Source organism: Callospermophilus lateralis, chromosome 13, assembly GCF_048772815.1.
Source record: "Callospermophilus lateralis isolate mCalLat2 chromosome 13, mCalLat2.hap1, whole genome shotgun sequence".
NCBI classification, from domain to species: Eukaryota; Metazoa; Chordata; class Mammalia; order Rodentia; family Sciuridae; genus Callospermophilus; species Callospermophilus lateralis.
Window position 1 is genome coordinate 37,450,069 of NC_135317.1, and position 22,075 is coordinate 37,472,143.

At 38.9% G+C, this 22,075-nt stretch overlaps 1 protein-coding gene across 3 annotated transcripts in view; it reads right to left on the reverse strand.

Moving 5' to 3' along the window:
• Nucleotides 1–19,075, reverse strand: part of Cacnb2 (calcium voltage-gated channel auxiliary subunit beta 2) — a 345,689-nt gene extending 326,614 nt beyond the window's left edge. For all 3 annotated transcript variants that reach the window (XM_076832432.1, XM_076832434.1, XM_076832431.1), the window contains exons 1-2: nucleotides 18,962–19,075; nucleotides 10,761–10,853 (exon numbers count right to left, since the gene is read on the reverse strand). In XM_076832432.1, coding sequence (XP_076688547.1) covers nucleotides 10,761–10,853; nucleotides 18,962–19,075 — 207 coding nt within the window. The remainder of the gene's footprint in view (nucleotides 1–10,760; nucleotides 10,854–18,961) is intronic.
• Between the last annotated feature and the right edge of the window lie 3,000 nt (nucleotides 19,076–22,075).

A 22,075-nucleotide genomic window follows, 5' to 3' on the forward strand; every position in this document is an offset into this window, starting at 1 on the left:
TGAATTATGTTGACACAAGGTAAACTTGCCTTTTTACTCCTTTACTTCTCTAACAAATAACGTCTTCCAGACTTTGACAAATACTGACTCCTTGATTCAATACTAACATAAGTCTATTTTCATATTAAATACTTAAGGTACAAGGAAATAAAGTTACATGAAGCTAACTGTTGCCATCTGTTATGGGTTACATTATGATACTCCCCACACACACCCCCAATTCATATGTCAGAGTCCTAACCACCAGGACCTCAGAATGTAACATTTGAGGATAAGATCTTTCTAGAAGTAATCCAGTTCAAATGAGTTCATTGGGGTGGGTCCTTACCCAATATTACTGGTGTCCTTATAAACAGAGGTAATTTGGACAGAGACACCACAGGAATAAAGCCGTGAACATGAGGGCAGCCATGTAGAAGCCAAGAAGAGGGACACATACTGGTCCTTCCCTCTCAGCCACAGAAGGAAGTACCCCCATGATACCCTGATCTCAGACCTTCAGCCTACAGCACTGAGAGATAACTTTCTTGATTAAGCCACCCAGTGTGTTACTTTATCCTATCACCCTTAGTAAACTAACAAGTCGTCTATTATCTTTTCTTTCAAATTAAAAATTTACATGTTTATTTTGAAGGGAAGGGGTTATTAAAGGAAGAAAAAGTTACCATTTTCCAATTTTCATATAGATACCTGGACCCAAGAGAAATCAACAAAACTTTCAACCGCAGTGAAACATCTGTATATGAGGAAACACCAAGGTTATACCAAGAAGATGGGACTTTCTACCTTCTTCTCAAAGTAGAAAGATGACAGTTCCCAAGAAAGCGAAGTTGATGAGATCACAAAACCCAGACTTTCAGGACACAGAGGGTAAATCAGAACACTGTGCCCTTGTCAGAAGCCCAAGGGAGCAACTCTCCCCCTGCCATCCTGTCACAGGTGTGAAGGAAAAGGGACAAGGACTAAAACTTTCCTCTGTATACCAAGGACATGAGGAGATATTTACAGATGCAAAGCCTGATGTCAACATGATGCTCTAAAAGGTGATGACAGATTGGGGAGGTGGTGGCAGGAAACAGGGACTTCCTGAGAGTTTTCACTATATCTTCCCAAATACAAGTCCAGGGAAGAATTGGCAAAGTTCCTCCCAACCTCCTGTGGTCAACATCCTGGTTTTCCTTTCCCTTATCCCCCACTCAAAAATAAACAGATGGGCAAAGAAAGCGAGTTAAGCTCCGAAACAGCGGCCGGGCTCAGTGTCTTCCCCCCCCCCCCCATCTTGGGTCTGGGTAATAAACATCCAGGCTTGGTCCCAGGTGTGGAATTATGACAAAATTGGAACATGCACTTGAACTGAACCCTAACAAACATTTTTGAGACATGATCCAAAAATCTCAAAAAAGGATTTTTTCAGCACCTAACAATCAAACATGAAGATTCCAGGAAAAAAAAAAATCAATAGGGAGAGAGCTGACAACACTTATATGCATAAAAGATAGAATAAGGAAGAGAATGATTCCTTATCATACTAGGCTACTACTACCTTAGGTGGCACGCCTGTGAGGAACATGAATAATTAACCTTAAGTGAAGTAACTGATCTCTAGCAGTACTCCTAAAAGTTTAGGGTTTAACTGAAACATACACTTTTTGTAAATTCAGTGTTTAAGGAAAGTATTTTCCTAGTCCTATTAGTTACTCCACAAATTAGATTATCTGAATAAATTTTTAATATTTCTGTGAGGTTAACTCATTGTATGATTTCTGAAATTTTGCATGGTTTAGCCCAAGCAGAAGATGAATTAAATCAGGCATGAGGTGGAAAGCGTAATTCGAAACATATTGGTGAGTCTAAGAACATAAAGCACCTGCAAAAATAATTCTTGATTTTAAAGTGATATGTTTGTGGAAAAACTGTATGCAAAGATTATTTTAAAAGCCTCCATACACAAAATAATAAAGACCTAACCAAGCCTAAATTGATAGGTGAGGTGTTCCAAATACCTGCAAACAACCTGGCAACAAAGATTTCTCATAACCCCCCCATCCTTGTTTTCCCACAAAATTATAAACTCATGAACATGCTACAGCTACAAAATCTAAATTTCACTTTATTACTTCAAAAAGTGCATGTCTCCTAAAAATAAAAAAAATATATTCTTAGTAGTACCTAGGCTTATCCCATAGAAAGAACAAGGAACTTCTTTATCCAAAAGCATTTTTCATACCAATGAATTTACAAAGAGTCAAAGGGACATGAAAGATTCTGCCATTCACAAAACCCAAGTGAATGCCTAATAAGATAGACATTTACAGGAAATCACAATGGCAATAAATCTACTGCTTTATTATTTATAGTTGTGTTTGTGATGAATACAGCATAACAAGGCAACAAGCCAGTATTTAAGGGCTGAAAGATTTATCCAACCTTAAACATATCAGTCTCCGCAGGCCTGGAGTCTGTAATCATTATCGCAGTTTAATCTGTCTTTGCAAAACAAAACTAAAAAAAAAATAGACTGTGTGTCTCTGTGATTAATCATTCTTATTTAAAGCCAATCTGAACTAATATAAAAGGTCCAAAAAAGCAGCACCAAGAACATGGTACTGGGAGACGATGGAATTTGTTTAGAATACCATGTTCTGAAAGTGTCATGCAACCTTCTGTTAAATATTTGGTTCATTCCATTTTGTCATCCTGATTTGTATTCTGGAAGCCCTTGGAAGCTACAGGATTATTTTGTTACAACCACAACATATGTTGGTGAGCAAAATCCCAGATTGGTTGCCGAGTTCTTCCCCGCTAACCGCAAAAAAATAAAAAAATAAAAAAATAACGGTACTTGAAAATTCCGGAAAGGGATGTTGAGTCCTAAGGCTCAACTTTCTGCACCAGGGACACCATTTGGTGCAACTCGGCAACCTATGAAAATTAAATCAGTGTAAACAGTTCATGAGTCCTGGCCATACATGGCAGGAGCATATAGTGGAGGTCAGATGACTGTACTCTGAGAAGTGGCCATGCTGTGGAATGATCAAAATAAAGCAGAACTGGCAAGTCATCTCCTTAGCATTTGGTGTTCATCTTCGGAAGATTGCCAGGTACATAAATGTTGCCAAGGAGAACACATGCATAAGAAAATGAAGAAATAAAAGGAAAAAAAAAACAGAGAGGGAGAAAGGGGGGAAGGGGAGGGGAGAGTGGGAGGGAGGGAAAGAAAATGAAGAACTTGGCTAAATAAGCAGTTACAGTTACTAACACTGCCTCCTCCACCCCCCACAGTTGCTTGAATTTTGATGACCAGTACTTATTCGCAGATGTACATAGTTTTCCCTGACCTTGGCAATATCAAAGAATTTATACAGTTAGCAGTTCTTGCACAACCACTCGAAAAGAACAGCACAAATGTTCTACCCTGCAGTGCCAGCCAGTCTTTGTTATTACTTCAATCCCACCCATTTTTCTTCCAGCAAATTAATTTACCCGCTTAGGGTCTAGTGTTAAAATAAACTTCTTTATTCTTTCTAAACAGCAGATCTTAGGGATTTTTTTTTTATTCTTTATTTTGATGAAGTTGGGAGAAAAAAAGATAAGAAAATTTAATTCACTTCATGAATTTACGCCAGGAACCAAATGCAAAGGGCTTTAAGAATTATAGCCTTTCTAGATTTGTTATGATTTAAAAAAAAAAAAAAAAAAAAAAAAAGTCCTCTTACGCATGTGTCTGTTCTCAACAAGTAGCCAAAGAGTTTATATTAGAATCAAAGACAATTTCAGTATCTACAATTACCTCGAGAGCCCAAGATAAGCATTGCTTTTTGTATTAAGGACCTTTTAGTACATAAACAACATGAACAATATTCATTAATATTGCTTATAGAGCCTAGAAGTCAGTGCCTTGAAGCTGTCTGGCCTTTAATCAATTAAAGTATCTATTAACAAAGGAAAGGCTCCAGATGACTTAACTGTTTCCATAGGAGACTAACATGACACCAGGTGTTATACATGTGTCCAAATGAACTCAGGTTCAGAATATGGTGATTCATGGGCTCCTATTAGCCTCAGTCAAACCTCAAAACAGACCAACAGGTGATTCACACTCAAGTCCATTTCTTTTTATTTTAAAAAAAATGTTTGGGGGATGCGGGCATAAACTGGGAATTTGAACAACTTTAATGGAAGGAACAAGGAACACTGGTAGGAATCTTTCTACATGTCCTTAGGAGAATTAAACTTTGTGATTTTCATTAATCCCTCTTGTGTTTGCTACAAAGGAGTAGAGCATTATCAACAAGGATAACAAAGGATCTAGAGTCAGCCACTTAGAGTCAAATTCTGACTCCAATCTCACTTGTCATGTGAACTACTGTGGAAAAGTTATTCTACCTCACAATGCCTCAATTTTCTCTTCTGTAAAATGGGGTTACAATTACAACAGTCAGTAAACATTTCATAAATGTTAACTGTTATTATTTTCTCTGCCATGGTCTATTTCTTATTTGAGTTTTAATTGATGTTCCAAATAGGCAATGGTTTTTTAAATAACAGACTCTTAAATAGTGCTTGCCAGGCATCAGCGATGGTTCTAAGCGATATAGAAATTTGGACATCCATAATCCTTACACCTAACTTTTTATGAAGGTGCTATTTTCCAGAAAAAAAAAATTGCTAAGGGGCAGAAAGGTAAAATTATCCAAAAGCCAAATGTACATGGTACAGCAAGAATACAATGTCAGAGTTCAGGTGTTTAACTATTACCCTGCTTCTTGAAGGAAACATAAATCTCACAGCATCATAATTTACATAAGAGAAATATGCAAATTATAAGTCCAGGAACTAGTGCACATATCACATGGAGGTAATAAAGGAATGAGACTTTACGACTCAAATGAACTACAATTAACATTCTGTTAATGCTTTAGGAAAGTGCAAGGAGGAAAACATCTTTGAAATGTTTGATACAAAGTTAGTTAGTCCATTACTTCACAGAAAAATGAGAGAGATTAGAACCAAAAGCAACTTTATTCCTACTACCCCTGGGAAATCCTACTAATATCTATACCACAACTAACAAGCCCTGAGGACAAAGGCCACCAGGAAGCACTGATCAGGACACAGTCCCCACCCCATACTTTAGCATGGGACTGATGTTCTGGAGGAAAATGAACTTCAAGAGGAAATTCACCTGAATCCCCATCTTTAAAATATCACCAATTTCCAATAGGTTGATGATACTCAGTGCCAGAAAGGTAGTTAACTGGTTAGATAATGGTGACTTGGTAAACTAACAAAGTGAACATGTCATCACTGCAATAATTCTTAATGCAACTATAATATTGTTTCAGAACCTAAAGTAGACACTTATCTATAAGCAATTTTTTTAAGACTCATGAATCTTCCTAGTAAGTTCAATTAGGGTATCACAGATAATGTCCACAAAATAATAGTAATCAACCAGAAAAGTCAGAAAAAATAAACCATGTGTAAATGCATTTATTCTTTTTATTTGTAGCTTTTGTTCATGTTCATATTCTGATATGTTCCAATATGTTTCAGTTTTTCAGTAAATAGATTGGTGTTTTTGTTTTGTTTTAATTCCAGGATTGAACTTAGGAGCACTCGACCACTGAGCCACATCCCCAGCCCTATTTTGTATTTTATTTAGAGACAGGGTCTCACTGAGTTGCTTAGCGCCTTGCTGTTTCTAAGGCTGGCTTTGAACTTGTGATCATACCATCTCAGCCTCTAGAGCTGCTGGGATTACAGACATGTGCCATCGTGTCCGGGGATAAGACAGTTTTAACCAAATAGCTAGAAATCTAGATATTAAGACTAATGGGATATTTACTACAAAGAATAAGTGCTTTCAGGTTATATTCAATATTCCATAGATGTTTCCCAGATCCAGCCACAGGGAATTTGTAGCTTTGTTTAAAATTATGAAATGGTTATTAATACCACAATGAGCTTCCACGACACTGTCACAGAAAGGCTGGAATGAAAAAAGATTAACATCAAGTATTGGCTAGGATGTGAACACCTGAAACTGTCATATGCTGTTTGTGGGAATGCAAATTGGTACAATCACTTTGGAAAGCATTCACCATATTTACTTTAGTAGAATGCACGCATATCTCATGATCTAGCAAAGAACAAAAATGCATCCCTGTGTTTATCAAATATACATACAAGAATTGAAAAAAGCAGCATTGCCCTCAATAACCCCAATTGGAAATAACATTCATCAAGCATAGATCATATAAAGCATGTAGGGCAGATCATACAATGGAAAGCTGTACAACAAAGAAATGAATCACTAAGATGAACACAATAAATAAAACTGTCAAGGTTGTTAAAAGAACTCGGCCACAAAAGAATTGATTTATGTAAAACTTTGAAGCCAGGCAAGAGGATGGTCTTAGAAGGAATGGTGGCCACCTTTAGTGAAGGAGGAAATACAAATTTGAGAAGGGCCACAAGGGGCACACCTGGGGTACTTGTAATGCTTATTTTTCACCTGGTGGTTCCACTAGTATGATGATTATATAAAATTCAGACACAACACTTGATTTGTGCCTTTCTTGGCACATATATCAATAAAATAATTATGTTTAAAAATTAAGAAAAAGCCAGGTATGGTGGCACATGCCTATAATTCCAGCAATTTCAGAGGCTGAGGCAGGAGGATCACAAGTTTGAGGCCACTTAAGAACTTGTCTCAAAAATAAAAAGGGCCAGGGATGTAGCTCATTGTTAAAGCATCCCAGGATTCAGTTCCCAATACCAAAAAGAAAAGAAAAAAAAAAGGTGGGGGAAGCCTACTTGCAAGCCTGATTGTATGTACATCTCTATTCATGTGCTCGAGCTCCCATTGCAGATTATCAAAGGATGATTTAAGCAACAGAGATGAATGTTCTTACAGTTCTGGAGGCTGAAAGTACAAGACCAAGGGGCCGATAGAGCTTGGTTTTAGTGAGGCCTCTCTTGTTGGCTTGAAGACAGATACCTTCTTGCTATGTCCTCACATAGCCTCTCCTGTATGTTCACAACATCCCTGCTTTCTCTTTTTATAGGGACAATGATCCTATTGAATTAGTGCCCCACACTTCTCAACTCATTCAATTTAGAGTGGCCCTCTAAAGACCCTATCACCAAATTCAGTCACAATGGAATTCTGCATAGAATTATTTCCCCTAAATATTTGTATGAATTTTCAGGGGTAATAATTAGCCCAAAACAAACTGATATTCTCAGATATTTAAAAAAAAATTTAATGTTTCTTTATGTAAAATTTTTCACATTTCCAATCTCTAAAATTTAAATCTTTGTATCAAGACTGCCTAATGTTTCACAGTTGTAAATGTCTTATAAATATATTTATAAAAATAGAATGTGAAGGTTTTAAAAATCATAAAATAATTTTAATACAAAGACAGTAGTAGAATCTGGCTGTATGATATTTTTAAATAAGGTCCAGTTTTACTGACCAGTTTTCTAATACCAATTATATACGAGCCCAGGCCCCCAGATAAGAAGTATAAGTGATATACTTCAACAGGAGTCCATTGTTTAACATCTACTTATGATAAACTGAACACATTTAAAGGTGATCTTTCAAATTACTTATGAATCCAACATGCATACTGTTACCATCTACCCTGCATTTTATGTTTCCACCCATGCTGTAGGAGGTTTTGCTTATTTTCAAATGGGACCAAAATATGGCTACTTTAATGGAATACAGATTAAATTTTCCCAAGGAAAATTACAATTTAGCTTAAATTTTTTTTTAAGTTTTATGTGGACACAATTTATTTATCTATCTATCTATCTGTTTATTTATGTAGCACTGAGTATTGAACTTAGTGCCTCACACATGCTAAGCAAGTGCTCTACCACTGAGCTATACCCCCAGCCCCAATTTTTAAACTCCAAAGTCTTGCCAAAAATGCTGTTCTCCTTTCTATGATGCAATTGGTGCATATGATTTTGGACAACTGCTTGTGTATGGTTATTACCCCCAAACCCATGCCACAGTGAACACCTTGTTCTATTGAAATTCTAGGAAATGGACCTCTATTTTTGCATTTTGGAATAGATTTTTTTTTCCTTCTGTAATAGTTAATTTGAATTGTCAACTTAATTGGATTAAGAGATGCAGAAGATTAAGAGGCCTCTGGGTGTGTCAATAAGGATGTGTCTAGGAATGATTGGCATGTGGGTTAGTGAACTGAAGTAGAAACCCTCCCTAAGTGTGGGGAGCACTGTCCAATAGTATAGTGGCTTGGATGGGACAAAAGTTGGAAGAACAAGAAAGATGCAAGCTGAATTCTCCTTGAAGGAGTTCTTGATTGCTACTGCAATCCACTGAGGATATCAGATTCTTGATCCTTCAGTTTTTCAAAGTGGATTCTGCCAGTGATTCTCCAAGGAGTTTCTAGAAGCCTTTGGCCTTGGACTAGGGTAGCACCATTGATCCCTCCTGTTCTGAGGTGTCAGCATCTTGGACTGTGCAGCTACTGGTTCCTCCAGCTGTTCAACCTGCAGACAGACGGCCACTGTGGACTCTCCAGCTTCTGGTCATGTAAGCCAACCCAATAAATCCCCTTTTATAATTATACTTTGTATCAAGACTGCCTAATGTCAGATGCCCACTGTGGAGTCTCCAGCTTCTGGTCATGTAAGCCAACCCAATAAATCCCCTTTTATAATTATACTTTCTGTTGATTCTGTTCCTCTAGCGAACCTTGACTAATACACCTTCTTACATTCTCACATGTTTTAACAATATATATCTACATTTAGATAGTTTAGCAGTTCTCACTTATAACTGTTTCTCAAGCAAACATGCATCTCTAAGAAAATGTCAGAAGGAAGTTATTATGAGGAAAACCAAATTCCACTTATTTTATATTCAATATGGTCATCCCTCCTAGCCTTGTGAATTAAGTTCACAAAATTCCACAAAAGAGGAATAAATACACAGCTAAAGGGAAAAATGGAAAGTGGGGTTCAGTGATTGCCTTTTGATGAAACTTTTTTAAAGAGCTTAAATAAAAATAATGAACTCTATATTATTATTTCCTATTTGCCACATCTTGCTCACTTAAATACTGGTTTTCACGCAATTTCAACAAGCTGCTTTGGTCCTCATATGTTCAGCCCTCACCTGATGACTCACAGTTGTGGAGTTAGCCCTCCAGGTTAGATCTCCTTGTTCCAGAAACAGAATAGATATGGACACTTGAAATGGAAAAGGCTTTGGGTAATTTCCCTTTTGCTGATTCACCTAAGTAACTATATCCCAAGGTCTTTCATTCAGTCCCAAGGACCATGAAGTCCCTTCTGCCCACAATAACATCATACCAAGGCAAACACCCTGGGGTCCTGCTACAACCTTCCCTGCTCCCTCTGACACCATTAGAACATTGCTCTAGAGCAGACTTCATTTGGCTTCATCCCTTTTCTTTCTAAATATTTCTTGGTAAACAAGTTTGGCTCTTTTGTAGCCAATTCTCAACTTCCGACAAAAAGAAAATTCCCAGTTGGCACAGACCCAAAATTTCTCCAGTAGCCTAACAGTTACTCAAACTAGTGGTGTATGGAAATGCTGCCTGGGGGAACTGATGGCTGGGCAGGCAGCATCCTCTGTTGGTGTGAGTGCGAGGAGGAGGCAGCAAGGAGCCAGCGTGGAAATTCCCCCATGCAGCAACATGACGAGTTTAAGGCCAGCTGTAGCTAAGGACCATGGGAACCTGAGGGAAGCACTTGGGTAGTGCCAAAAAGGGTCAACAGACTTAATAAGGCAAGGTCAAGTGTGACCATCCAACAAAAATAAAACCCAAAAGTTCAAAGAGGATTTAGAGAAGACCCTCCTGTTAAAAAAAAAAAAAAAAAAAATGTGGGGGAGGGGAGGTGGCAAGGGTGTAACCTAGAGCCATGATGCAGGACCCAAGAGGCAATGGGGAAATGTGACATCCATAAGAAATGGGGCTGCTTTCCCAGTTGACAGATTTTTTTTTATGAGAGCACTGGTTGGTCATCAAGGAGCCAGGAAAACAGGTTCTCTCGCAGTTGCCTCCGTTGTTTTCTACTCCACTGAGAGGAGTCACATGGAGACCCGAATCTCAACAGAACTACATGTGCTTCCTGCAGGACTTGAAGTCCCTTCTGTTAGCAAATAGAAGAGTGTTTATGTTAGGGAACCTGACACTTTCTGCTTAGGGGACAGTTCCAGATCACAGGACCAGAGTATACTCCACGTTAATTGAAACAAAAACCAACAAAAACCACATCTCCAAAGATAGCAATCATTTAAAGATCATCAGTGCCCCCATGTATTCCATTGAACCTTGGAAGTTCAACTATTTCTTGACCAAGAACAATCTTCTCTTTCTCAATCCAAATCCAAAGAGGAAGAAGAAAACTATAGCTAGCAGAACTGGATGTCACCTCCTCCCTCTCCTCAAAACCACCAAATTCAAAACCCTGCAGTCATTCCTGCTGCCATTCTGTCATTGTTATGAAAAAAAAAATCCTCCAACACTTCCCCTTCCCCAAATTGCCAGGGAAGACTGTAGTTATTATTCACAGTCTCGCTTAAGTTGAAAATATTTACATTGTGAAAAACAGCACAATTTTTGCTTTAATTCACAGTAAAACAATGCCATGTAAATCTTAAGAATTTAAAATGACTCTGAAAACATTAATTCCATTTTAACATACATTCCTCAAAACCATGAACTTGAGACCTCCCTTACCTGACGAACAAAACTATTTGAGGTAGTGTCGGATGATGTGCTCCCATCGGATCCTTTAAATCTGTTTTTCCTTCTGGCTCCTTTTCCATATGACTACCAAAAAAAAAAAAAAAATGAGGTTATTATTACACCCTTTTACAGGAATCCAGGCCTAGTTCTAGAAAAATATCAAAGGCCAAAACAAGTAAGAAACTGCCATTAAATGTGCCAATGAAAGATTAGTATTGGCGAAATCACAAAAATTTCTGATAAGTATATGGGGGAAGACATTTAATAATTTCTAGACAAAACATTTAATAATTACTGTACAGAAACAATTTACACTATCTGTAAATACCTTAGCAGCTGGGCGGCAAAAGATGCTAAAGATAAAGCATTTAAAAATAAGTATTTAAGACATTAAAGATGATTTGTTTCAACAATAGGATCCAGCTGAGCACAGACATCTACAAATGAACTTGCTTTTTCTATTGTATCTACAGTTTACATTTGAGCTCTGAAAATACACTATGTCAATCTATGTGTAATTCCAAGCATAGATAAATTTATTGCAAATATTAAAACAAATGAAAAATTGTCCAATGCTGAGCTTTAGAGTTAAAAATACATACATGAAAATCCTGCCTCAGAAGACCTTGAGCAAATTTAACCTTTGCAAGCATCATTTTTCTCATCTTTAAAATGGGGCTGTTTTAAGTAATAACTAAAATAATGTATTTATAACATTTAGAACAACATCTAGTACATGGTGAAGGTTCAGAATATATGAAAAGCAATCCCACCTGAGGGCTGGAAAGTAAGGGGACAGACTGGGCTAAAGAATATAATATAATGACAATTATTAGACACATAGCATCACTGAATTATCCCAATACACACTCATGTTCTAGTTATACAGTAATAAGGTTTTCATTAAAATAAAAATATAGCCAGGTGCAGTAGCACACGCCTATAATCCCAGGGGCTCTGGAGGCTGAAGCAGGAGGATCCTGCGTTCAAAGCCAGCCTCAGCAACAGCAAACTGCTAAGCAACTCAGTGAGACCCTGTCTCTAAATAAAATACAAAATAGGGCTGGGGATGTGGCTCAGTGATTGAATACCCCTGATACCCCCCCCCAAAAAAAAAACCAAAAATATAACCCAAAATATACATAGCACTTAAGTAAGCTGAAATCCAAACATTTTGTTATGAGAAATTTAGGTAAATTTGCAATCAGTGAGAGGGTCGTGTAATATTAAAGCAAAACTTTTTCTTAAATATGTTTGTTCTCTTCCAAGGATCTAAGGGATTTATGTAATACAAATGTGTTTCCATGACATTTAATTAACTCTGAACTTCATAAAAGGAAAGGCAAGCTAGGCTGGGCTTTCATAATGTAATATACAAGGCTCTTCTCACTTCACAGCTTATTCTTCTTTCTTACATAAACATTATTCAGTAAACTGTTGAAAAATAACATTCTTTTAACTATGCTCTTCCTTTTCCAATTATTATGTAAAGGGTTAGACAGAAGTATCTGACAAGGCCTAAGAAGGCAAAAATCAGGTATGAATCTCCTTAAAATTATTTTTAAAAATTTACATTATTCCAGATATAAAAATGTCTATTATCTTGAAAGCATTGTTAATGCCTAACATGTTTCTTATGGGAGGGTTGGGGACAATCTATGTGAAATACACTATCTTCATGAGGAAGAGCAATTATTTTTGAGAGCAAAGAAAATACCACTTTTTATCCTTTTTCCTTCTGGGACCATTTTGAAATAGGAAAAGAGTGTCTTTGCTGTTTTGTTTATTTCAGTTTTTTAACAATAACTATTTTACTGTTCAGCTGCTTGGGTGTCTCCAGCTTTTTCATGGCTGCTCATAACTATACAATATGCACTGTAAGAGCCACAAAATGCTGAAGACATTCATTCCCAGAGGTGGCTGTTCTGTGCAAGAAGTTGGGCACATTTTCACATTAATTTTTTCAGACCGCTGGGGATACTGTTAGCAAACAATATTTCAGGTGCACTTAGCTACCTCTGCAATATAAAGATGGAATTAATAGTTTAACTGTCCTAAACACAGTTTGCCTACTAGAAAATGAGAAAATACTGAAGCACAAACAAACTGGTGACAATTTTGAAAATATATTGTCCTTGAGTCACTTCAATGCTTGAATATGACTTAGATACTATTAACTTGCTCATAATAGTGTTATAGAAAATTCCTATTCATTATATACTAAAAGTCAACACAATTCCATTTTACTCACTTCAGCATAATTTCTCTATTAAAATGTTCCTTCTTTTTTAATTGTACAGTAACTACTCAATGACTTTTTTATTTAAAAAAATCAGGATAAATAAACAAAGCATCTCTGGAAAGCTAATGGCCTATTTTTATGTACTTTAAAAATGTTAGTGAAAATTTATACTGCCATTACAAAATTAGACTTCCTTTCATCCAATACATATTTAAAAATCAAGTTCATCTTGCTGAAATAACATTTTCCCATTACTCTGAATCTTTGAAAGGAAGGACTAGAGTATTTCTTCTGAGGAATATAGAAAAAAGGTAAAAGAGAAACCTCCCCAAAATGGAAAGAAACAGGTAAGATTAAGTGTTCAAATATTTAGCTGGCTATATTTAAGAAAGAAGCATAGTTTTCTTCATTTTCCCCTTCAAATACAGTTACCTGTATGAACAATGGTTTTTCTTTTAAAAAAAAAATTTTAGCAATAGTTATGAATACCCAGTACTAAAACAGTCATCCATTAGAACAGCTCTGGGTACCAGACCAAAAAGGGAGAAAAGACAGGAGTTTGGCCAGAGGATGGTGTTACCTATAGATTCTCCCTGGCATGTGTAGATCCCCAGGTCCTTCTCGGAACAACCCAGAAGGTGACCATTTCCTACTCATTGCCAATTAACTGTATGGACCTTAATAAAAACAAACTTTGTCACTATAGCAAAAAGGGGGGAAAATGTCTAAAATCCTTTAGTTGTCCTAAAATGCCAAACCAAGATTTCAGAAACAAAAAAATTTCCTGAAACTTCCACAAATATATTATGCTCAAAATCCATCATGTCAATAGCAGCTTAGTATGAACATCTTGACACCGAACAGCATTTAAACATGGGCTCTACTAGATACAGAAGAGTGAGGAGAAACAGAGGAATGGATTTTATTCAGCAAATGAATGTTCATGTTTTCAGAGGTAATTAAAATCCAATTTCTGAATAATCAAAGGAGACAGTAGTAATTATACGTTTTCAGTTAACTGCAGATTTCAGCAGGGCACATAAAGTTGCCATGGCAGCCCCAGGGGGACAGGTATAAGATTGATGCTGGTTCTGTGTTCCATGGCTACATACAGTGACGTTTTCCTGCCTACAACATGTTGCTCCCCATGACAGAGTGCTGATGCCTAAAGTTAGTTTTCATTCCCTTCCATTCATATTCATTGATGTTTATCCCTTTGAATTTCATTTTCCTCATTTTATGGACCAAAGCAAACAAAACCAAAACTATCCAGAGAGGAGTCATCTCATTTTGGTAAATCTCATTTACCAAAAGCTTAAAGTGAGCAAGGTTGCCAGTCCTTTACTAGGAGGGAAATAGCTGAGGCGACTTCCCTAGAAAAGGGGAAAGAGAAGAAGTTGGCTTTTGTATGGGTCTGTTCACACAAAATCAGAAAGAAATCAGGAAGCAACATTAGCACAGGTCTTTGTGGGTAAGGCACATGGAGGAGGGAGGAAGGATTAGGCCTGCAAGTAGAAGTTTACCTAGGGAGGATGACAGGAGGTGGCCAGGGACCCTCATTATCAGTCTACCTCCTGCCATGCACTGTTCTTTTTAGTAGTACCTTAATTTTAACCCTTTGTAGTTTTAAAGTAATTATGTGGTGTTTGCCATATACTCTGTAAGATAGACATGCCTTCCAGTGACAAATTGAAGAGTTCCACCCTCCCTTACAGGGTTAACAGGTTCCACTCAGCTTTTCTTGGGAGGACCAAAGTTATCCACTGATTGCATATTGGAATTGTAAGGGTACACTAAGTTTTTATATAATAACAAAAGCATAGAACTACCAGAACAACTACTCCTCAAATCAACCGGATACTACATTTCAAAATTTAAACACCCACAGAAATTGATTGGCATGTTTTTAAATTTCTCCCATGCAACTCCAGAACAAAAATACCACTCAGAATGAAAATGACCAGTGGTTAGGAATGAAGGTTTTAGCAAAACATAAAGCACAGGACCCATGACCACTATGTTTGAAGAATGCAGAAGACAAATTTGTAAAAGGGACCTACGAATGTTTCTGGAAGAGAGTGCTGACTTGGTTTCAAAGCCACAGGGAAAAGGCTGCTGCTCTTTTTTTGATAAAGCCCCTCACTACAGCTGATCAGAATGTGGTCATTACCAGGCCTTAGTCCTCCAATCTGCTTGCAAAACATCTGGCAAACTGGGCCTGGGTGGAACCAGCTGGGATGCGTTGCTAGGAGCAAAACAAACAGGCCCTCTGCTTACTGCCTGTTCATTTTCAGGTGTGACTGGAGATGCTGGTTACAATCTCTGAGGCCTAAATTACTGAGCTACTGCTCTTGTTTCTCATCCATTTCCTCTTCTGTCACCAGACAATTTCCAATCCCAGTCACTTGCTTCTCATCCACCCAGGAGCTATTCCACTCCCTGGAGAATGACCAGTTCCATACTTTAGAGTAACACTGTCCAATGACAATAATAATATGAGCCACCTACCTATTCAACATTTTCTAGTAGCTGTATTAAAAATTCAAACAACAACTGGGTAACTTAATTATGATGATGCACATTATTTAACCCAACATACTCAAAATTCATTGTTTATGTTATTGATAAAGGTATGTTCTATTTATTTCATATTGTCTTTGGATGTGCATATTTCATATTTATAGCTCATCTCAATTCAGATTAGTTATATTTCAAGTGCTCAAAAAGCCACACGTAGCCAGCAGGTACTATAATAGGTGATGTGGACTTGGAGCTTGGAGAGTCCTACATGAGCACCTTGACTTTGAAGATAGAGACCACTCAAGTTTGCACCAAAACTGTTCAACAGGTTACTGTAAAAACAGAGCAATTGGCTTAAATCAAAACCTTCAAGAGCTTGCAGTTAGATGGCCATTCCATTTATGTTAAATGCATCCATTTTGCTTATGACAGCATGCTGGGGGAAGGGCTTGGAACATAAGGTGTTCGTCCCACTAAGCAGTATTATTGATACAAAAAATAAATAACTGCAAAGATTATGAATCTACATCATTATTTTGCTCACATGAAACTTGTAATATAATCCTGAGGTGAAGGGGAAAAGTTTCTGAAAACCAATGCTTACAGGTTCTGTTTGCAAATGGTAGTTCCATTTCTGGGTGGAATTACTATTACTCAGTGCCACAAGAAAAGGGGGATGCTCTGAAGATAGTGTCCTTTCTCAGGCGGTTTGACAGCTGGTCTGTTGTGCCCACTAGAGACACAGAATGAATAGCTTTGCCAAGTTTCACACAAGCCCTATGATGCCATGATTAATCAGATATAAAATAAACAGGGCAATGCTACCCTCTAATAATGGATGTCACGTGAACACAATTCAAGCAAAAATTGCTTTCATTTTTTGGAAGGCAAAGAAAGCAAAGAGAGAGATGCTATTGCCATTCAGGATTTATACCTCACCTGCGATATGAAATCCATTCCTTTCTCCTGTGGATTTATCTTTGAAATGTCTAGTGTAAAGACCTGTCAACATTTGTAATCTATTTTTTCTCTTTAGTTTAGGCTGCATTACCTCTTGCCCAAACTGATACATCTTTTTTTTTTTTTCCTGGCAGCTGCCTTTCTGTGCTCCAAACTATTCTAACATTCCCAGGTGGATCTTTTCAATGATCTGTTAAATGGCTGCCTTTCTGAACCCCTTCTACAGATCTCTATTATTCAATACACTAAATGTTCTGGCCTCCAAATTACAGCCTCCAATTGTCTTCTCAGTCTGAGGCTTAACCATACTCAATCTGTACCCTTCCACACTCTTTTTAAACTAGGGATTATAAAAGTATGCTATGAATGTGACTTCTAACTTGTGTGATTGCTTCACATATGGCTCCCTACTATCTCCAAATGTGTTGAAATCTCGCCCACCCTTTAAATTTCTTTTTAAATGCCTTCTCTTCTATGAGGTCCTTATGGATTATTCAATATAGAATATTAGTGACTTTTATACCTTTTAAACCTCATAATATTCTCTAATGGGCCCCTGACATAGACTTGCTATACATTTGTCATACTTCCAGCTACTGGAAATGTAAGTTTTTGAAGGCAGAAATCATGAATCATTTCCACATTGCAGCTGTACAATAAATATTTGTTGACTAATGTTTAATTATATAAACCACTAAGCAAATTACCTCTTATCTGAATGCTTTGTGTCAGCCCTGACTTTGATCTCCAATAATTTAGGAACTGTTTTTAATCATATGAAGACTTTTCTTAAAAAAAAAAAAATCCCTCAAGGAAGATCAAAGAGAGACTTTTAAAGTCCCTTCCCTATCAATATTCAAGACCTTCATCCTAGAATAACCAAGGTCTCTGAGTGCATTTTTCATTCTCATCTAACCTGGCAAGCATCTAGATCAAATCAGGAGTCTAAAACAAATGGGAAGTGTAGGAGTTAGAATCTAGATCTTCTGGCAGAGATTATAAAAGAACACAGCTAGTTACACATCCCCACATTGCTGGTGAAGTTAAGCAACCCAGGGTGAACTAAAATCTTGCTCTTTTACTACTACAAAAGAAATGTATTTTTTATTATATAAGTCTTTAGTTTCTACATTCTTCCCCCATCTCAAAGTAAATTATGTGTTCTAAGTTAGTACATTTATTTCCCAGTAGTCAAAGAAAATTCAATAAAGCTGGACTATTATGCCATTTGGAATTATTATTACAGTATCAAAATACCTCCAGCAGCCAACTTCCACCCATCAAAATAACAACAGCAGAGAAACATGTGCAACCTTTAGTAGAAGGGCTCACTCCCACCTCATTACCACAGCGACCCCCTTACATGATCTCATGTATTTTGTGTGTGTATACACAACTCGCTCTCATACCAACACCCATGTATCTTACTACAATTTACAATCTGGCTAATATAGGATTGACACCAACAAGCCAGTGTCATTAAACAGACGTTTCTCCAGAAAGATGCTTGCAAAGTACCCCTAATCTCTTCAATAGCACTGGCCAACCAGCCCACAGCTAGGAGTCTGAAGTCATTTCCCTGCTAGGATAAAAGTTGAGAGACTCTTTACCACTGAGATCTGGAGGTGCCAGTAATCCAAATTGTACCTGCCAAAGCCTTACGTAAAAGCCACCTTATCATTGCCCAACGCCTACAATTGACATCTCTTATTTCACAATGAGCAGAGAAGCAGAATTTTTCCAGAAACCGAAAATACTCAGCGGAGAGGAAGGGGATCCGGGAGCTCCCTGAAAGAGCTAGAGCTAACATTACAAGGGAAATCGAAAAATGAAAACTTTCTTTTCCCTAACTCTGTCCTTAAGGGAAAGGAACAAGGAGGTCTCGGCAAGCTTTGGCAACTGCCACTGGGGATAACTGAGTGGTCGGGGCGAGGGAACACCCCAGGTGCTGAGGGTGGTCGGCGCTGCTCCCAGGGCGCCCAGCAAGGTCCACCACCCACATCCTCCCCCATCACACACACCTCCAGTCCCACCCCCGCTCCGAGCTGGACCAAAGGGTCAGCATCGGAGAAAGCGCTGCGGGAAGCTGGGACCCCTTCCGCCCACTCGGACTCACGATCTTGAGCAGGTCCAGTCCACTCGCCTGGTTCATGTCTCTCCATGTGCCTCTCCCGGGAAGGGGCGAGGAGAGCTGAGCAGAGCGGCCCGGGAGAAGCCAGGGAGGACCGGCAGGTCTCCCCCGCCCCTTCCCACTTGCTATTCACAAGCAGAGAAAAATGGAAGCCGAAGAGCCAGAGAAAAGCGCAAAGGGGCAGGGTCCCCAGCGCCGGGAGAGAAGTGGGTGGCAAACGGCGAGGGGAAGAGGAGGTGGCGAAGAGACCCGGGCGATCGCCGTAGCGGAGGCGCGGAGAGAAACGGAGGTCGGCGCCCGGGCGGCTCACAAAGGAAGAAGGCGCCGCGCTCTCGCTACCTGTGCTCCAAGCGCCCCCGCGGGAGCCGCGTTGTCCAGCAGTTCCATCTGGATCTCCTGCGCCACCGCCGCCGCCGCTGTGGGAGGCGACTTGGACATGTCGCTTTGGACCATTGGCAAAAAGTCCGCTTGAGGAAAGCGAGCGGCCAGCCTCTGGCCGCGGGTCCCCTCCTCCTTGCCCCCGCCCCGCAGCTCTTCGGGGACCGCCAGGGGCTCGGGCCGTGCCGCTCAGCACAGCGCCCCGCAGCGCTCCAGGGCCCGGCTCTCAGTGCGCGGGACCGGGCTGGGCCATTGTGCAAAGCGGGACGCGTGGAGCCCGAAGGTGGTGGCTCAGGCACTCGGCTGGGTGGCCGAGGCGAGGGACTCCTTCCGTGGTGCAGCTGGGCTGACGGCGAGACGCGAACTGCGGGCTCTGGGGAAGGTCCTCGCCAGGAGGGAGGGAGCTCCGGGAGCACGAGCCAGGGGGAGGCGCGTCGGAAAGCGAGAGTGACAAGCAACCGACACGCCGAAAAGTTCCTCGCAGGAGGCGCGGGCCTCGTGGGCTCCGACCCAGCCGCTGCGCGTCGCCGTGGCACACGCGTTGGAAAGTTTTCAAAGCCACGAAAGCCAGGCCTGGCGCCTGGGAGGTGACTCTCTCGGGCAGCAGAGCTCAACACCCTCTTCTCCAAACCACCTCCGGGACTAAGAGCCTCCCGGCGGGCGGGCAAGAACAGGTCACTCGGTTTTTAAATTGAAAGTTTCAAATTGGCAAAGGCCTCCTGCAGCCCCAGAGAGCAAGTGCGTGCAATGAACGTCTCTTGGGCAGCTGCAAGCGCTTGATGTGTCAGTGATTAAGAGCCAAAAAAGACACGGGTCTGATGGATTAAAGACTGTGATCCCACCTGAATCTGTAGCTGGCCTCTTTAGATACTAATGGACCAAACCTGATTTCGCACTTTTTCTTTTTTGACTTCTATTTGTCTTAATTTGTGCTTTCTCTCCAGGGTTGATGTTTGGCTTAGAAATATTCTATTCAGATATTCCTAATAAAACACTTTTAATAGGGCGCGTCTCATTCCGACGAATTTTACTATAGTAGAAATCTCTGAACACGTTTTCCAGGCATCCGAAGTAATTTGTAACAACAAAATATAACAGTTGTGTATACTTTAATATTCTCGCAGAAGTTTCCTACAGTCTTCAATTGCAGCTTGTTCTCAAACATTAAACAGATATTTTAAACTTCTCTCCACCCACCATATGCTGATTTGAACCAGCCTTAAACTAAAAAAGAAGTCTTGATATGACTTAAGATTTAGGCATTAGCCAAATTGCCATTGATTTTCTCAATCTTTAGTGTTAATGCCATAACGCAATTTTAATTTACAATTTACTGAATAGAAGCACCAAAGTATCAGTCTGCAATTATTTAAAAAGGGAGAGGTGTGTGCTACTTTCAAAAAGCAACAAATTATGGAGCTGAGAAGCTGTGGTTTAGGATAAGGGTGGTAGCCATGCAGCAGAGAATGTGCACTCTGCCTGCTAGGCATGATTGGAAGGCTCCCCAGCTCCCTAGCTAAAATTTCTTTTGTTTTTAAAGTTTACTTATAACAATCAGCAGTGATTTTAGACATATACATTATGCTGTATGTTTGTGTGTGTGAAAAATGGAAAGTAAATTGTATTTAAAGTTTGGAGCTTAAGTCTACTTCTGGCCCTAGTCATTTAAGCAAGTTGTTGATTTTTCTTGAGGATATGTTTACATCTCAGGGATAACATCAACTCTAGAATAGATGTTAAACTCTAATAATGATAATAATAAAAGATGCTAGGGGCTATGCTTATTCACCAGGACACACTTGGAAAGCCAGCAGATTATCCTTCAAATTCTTTCAACCATTAATTCAGTTAAGTATGAATCAAGTTTCTATGCAGTGCTACTGGCTGAGCACAAAGAAGACCAGAACACTGCCACCTTGGGGCTTACAATCTAGGCACTGAAGACTTAAAAACCAATTAATACACACTTGTTGAATGGATGGTATATAAAAAAAAAAAAAACTAGAGGTTTGATAAAACTTAGTGTTCCCATGACATCCATCTGATTTGATTTTTTCAATTATACTTAATTATTTATACATTCCCTTTTGATTATGACCATTTGGGAAGTAGAATTTTATATTTCATTGGATTTCTAAAAAGACCACAATATCAAAACAATCCTGAAAATACTTTTAATAATGTTTATACTTATAGCCAGAGAGCAAGTAAAGTTTGAATTAAAATTTCAAAAGTGATATAGTATGTTCATTTCATCTATTCTGCAATACTAAACTCTTTGTTTTTATGTTGCTTTCCTCTGCTAGACAGAGTTCCTTGAGGGCAGTAATTGTTTTATTCATCTTAGAATCCCCAGCACAGAGCCTGGTGTCTGGCATTTAGCTGAAGCTTAAAACATTTGTTGCATAAATGAATGAACACTAAATGATATCTTCATGCAAGTTTAAACAGTGTACAACTTAGCAAGTTTTAATATACAAAGGTAACATTTGCCTAATCATGACTTCCATGAGAACATTTTACCATGCTAATTTAATTAGCATGTATTGAACACTAATACAATAGGGTGTACTCATTCAGACTCCTTTCTGGCTTGTAAAAGGTTTCAAATAAAAAGCAACAAAATGTTACCCCTTTAAATAGGAGAAAAGTCAGAATAAATGGAGAACTAAAAGGCTTGGAAAACTGTCAACTATGCCTTCTATCATGGTCAATTTTCTTATTTTTAACAGTTTGACTTGTGCTGTGTTTAAAAGCCAGAGATGAAAGCAAAAATTTGATAAGTAAAGCCTAATCCTTTTAATGTTAAAAGTTACGCAAATGCAAGAAACCCCATCAGTAATGGATGTACCATCCTCAGCAGAGGCATTCAAATGCAGATGACTAATTTCTTCAAGCTGTATGTAAGCTTCACTGTGCTCATTAGTCCCAGTAATGGACAGACATATTCTGGGCATTACTAATGCTCTGAAATGAGAACAGGGGCTGGTAAGAAACATTGGCTAAGGAAGCCAGAAGTTTAAAAGAGCATTTTTTTTTTCCTCCTAAGTAGAAGAAAGCATGATTACAATTGCT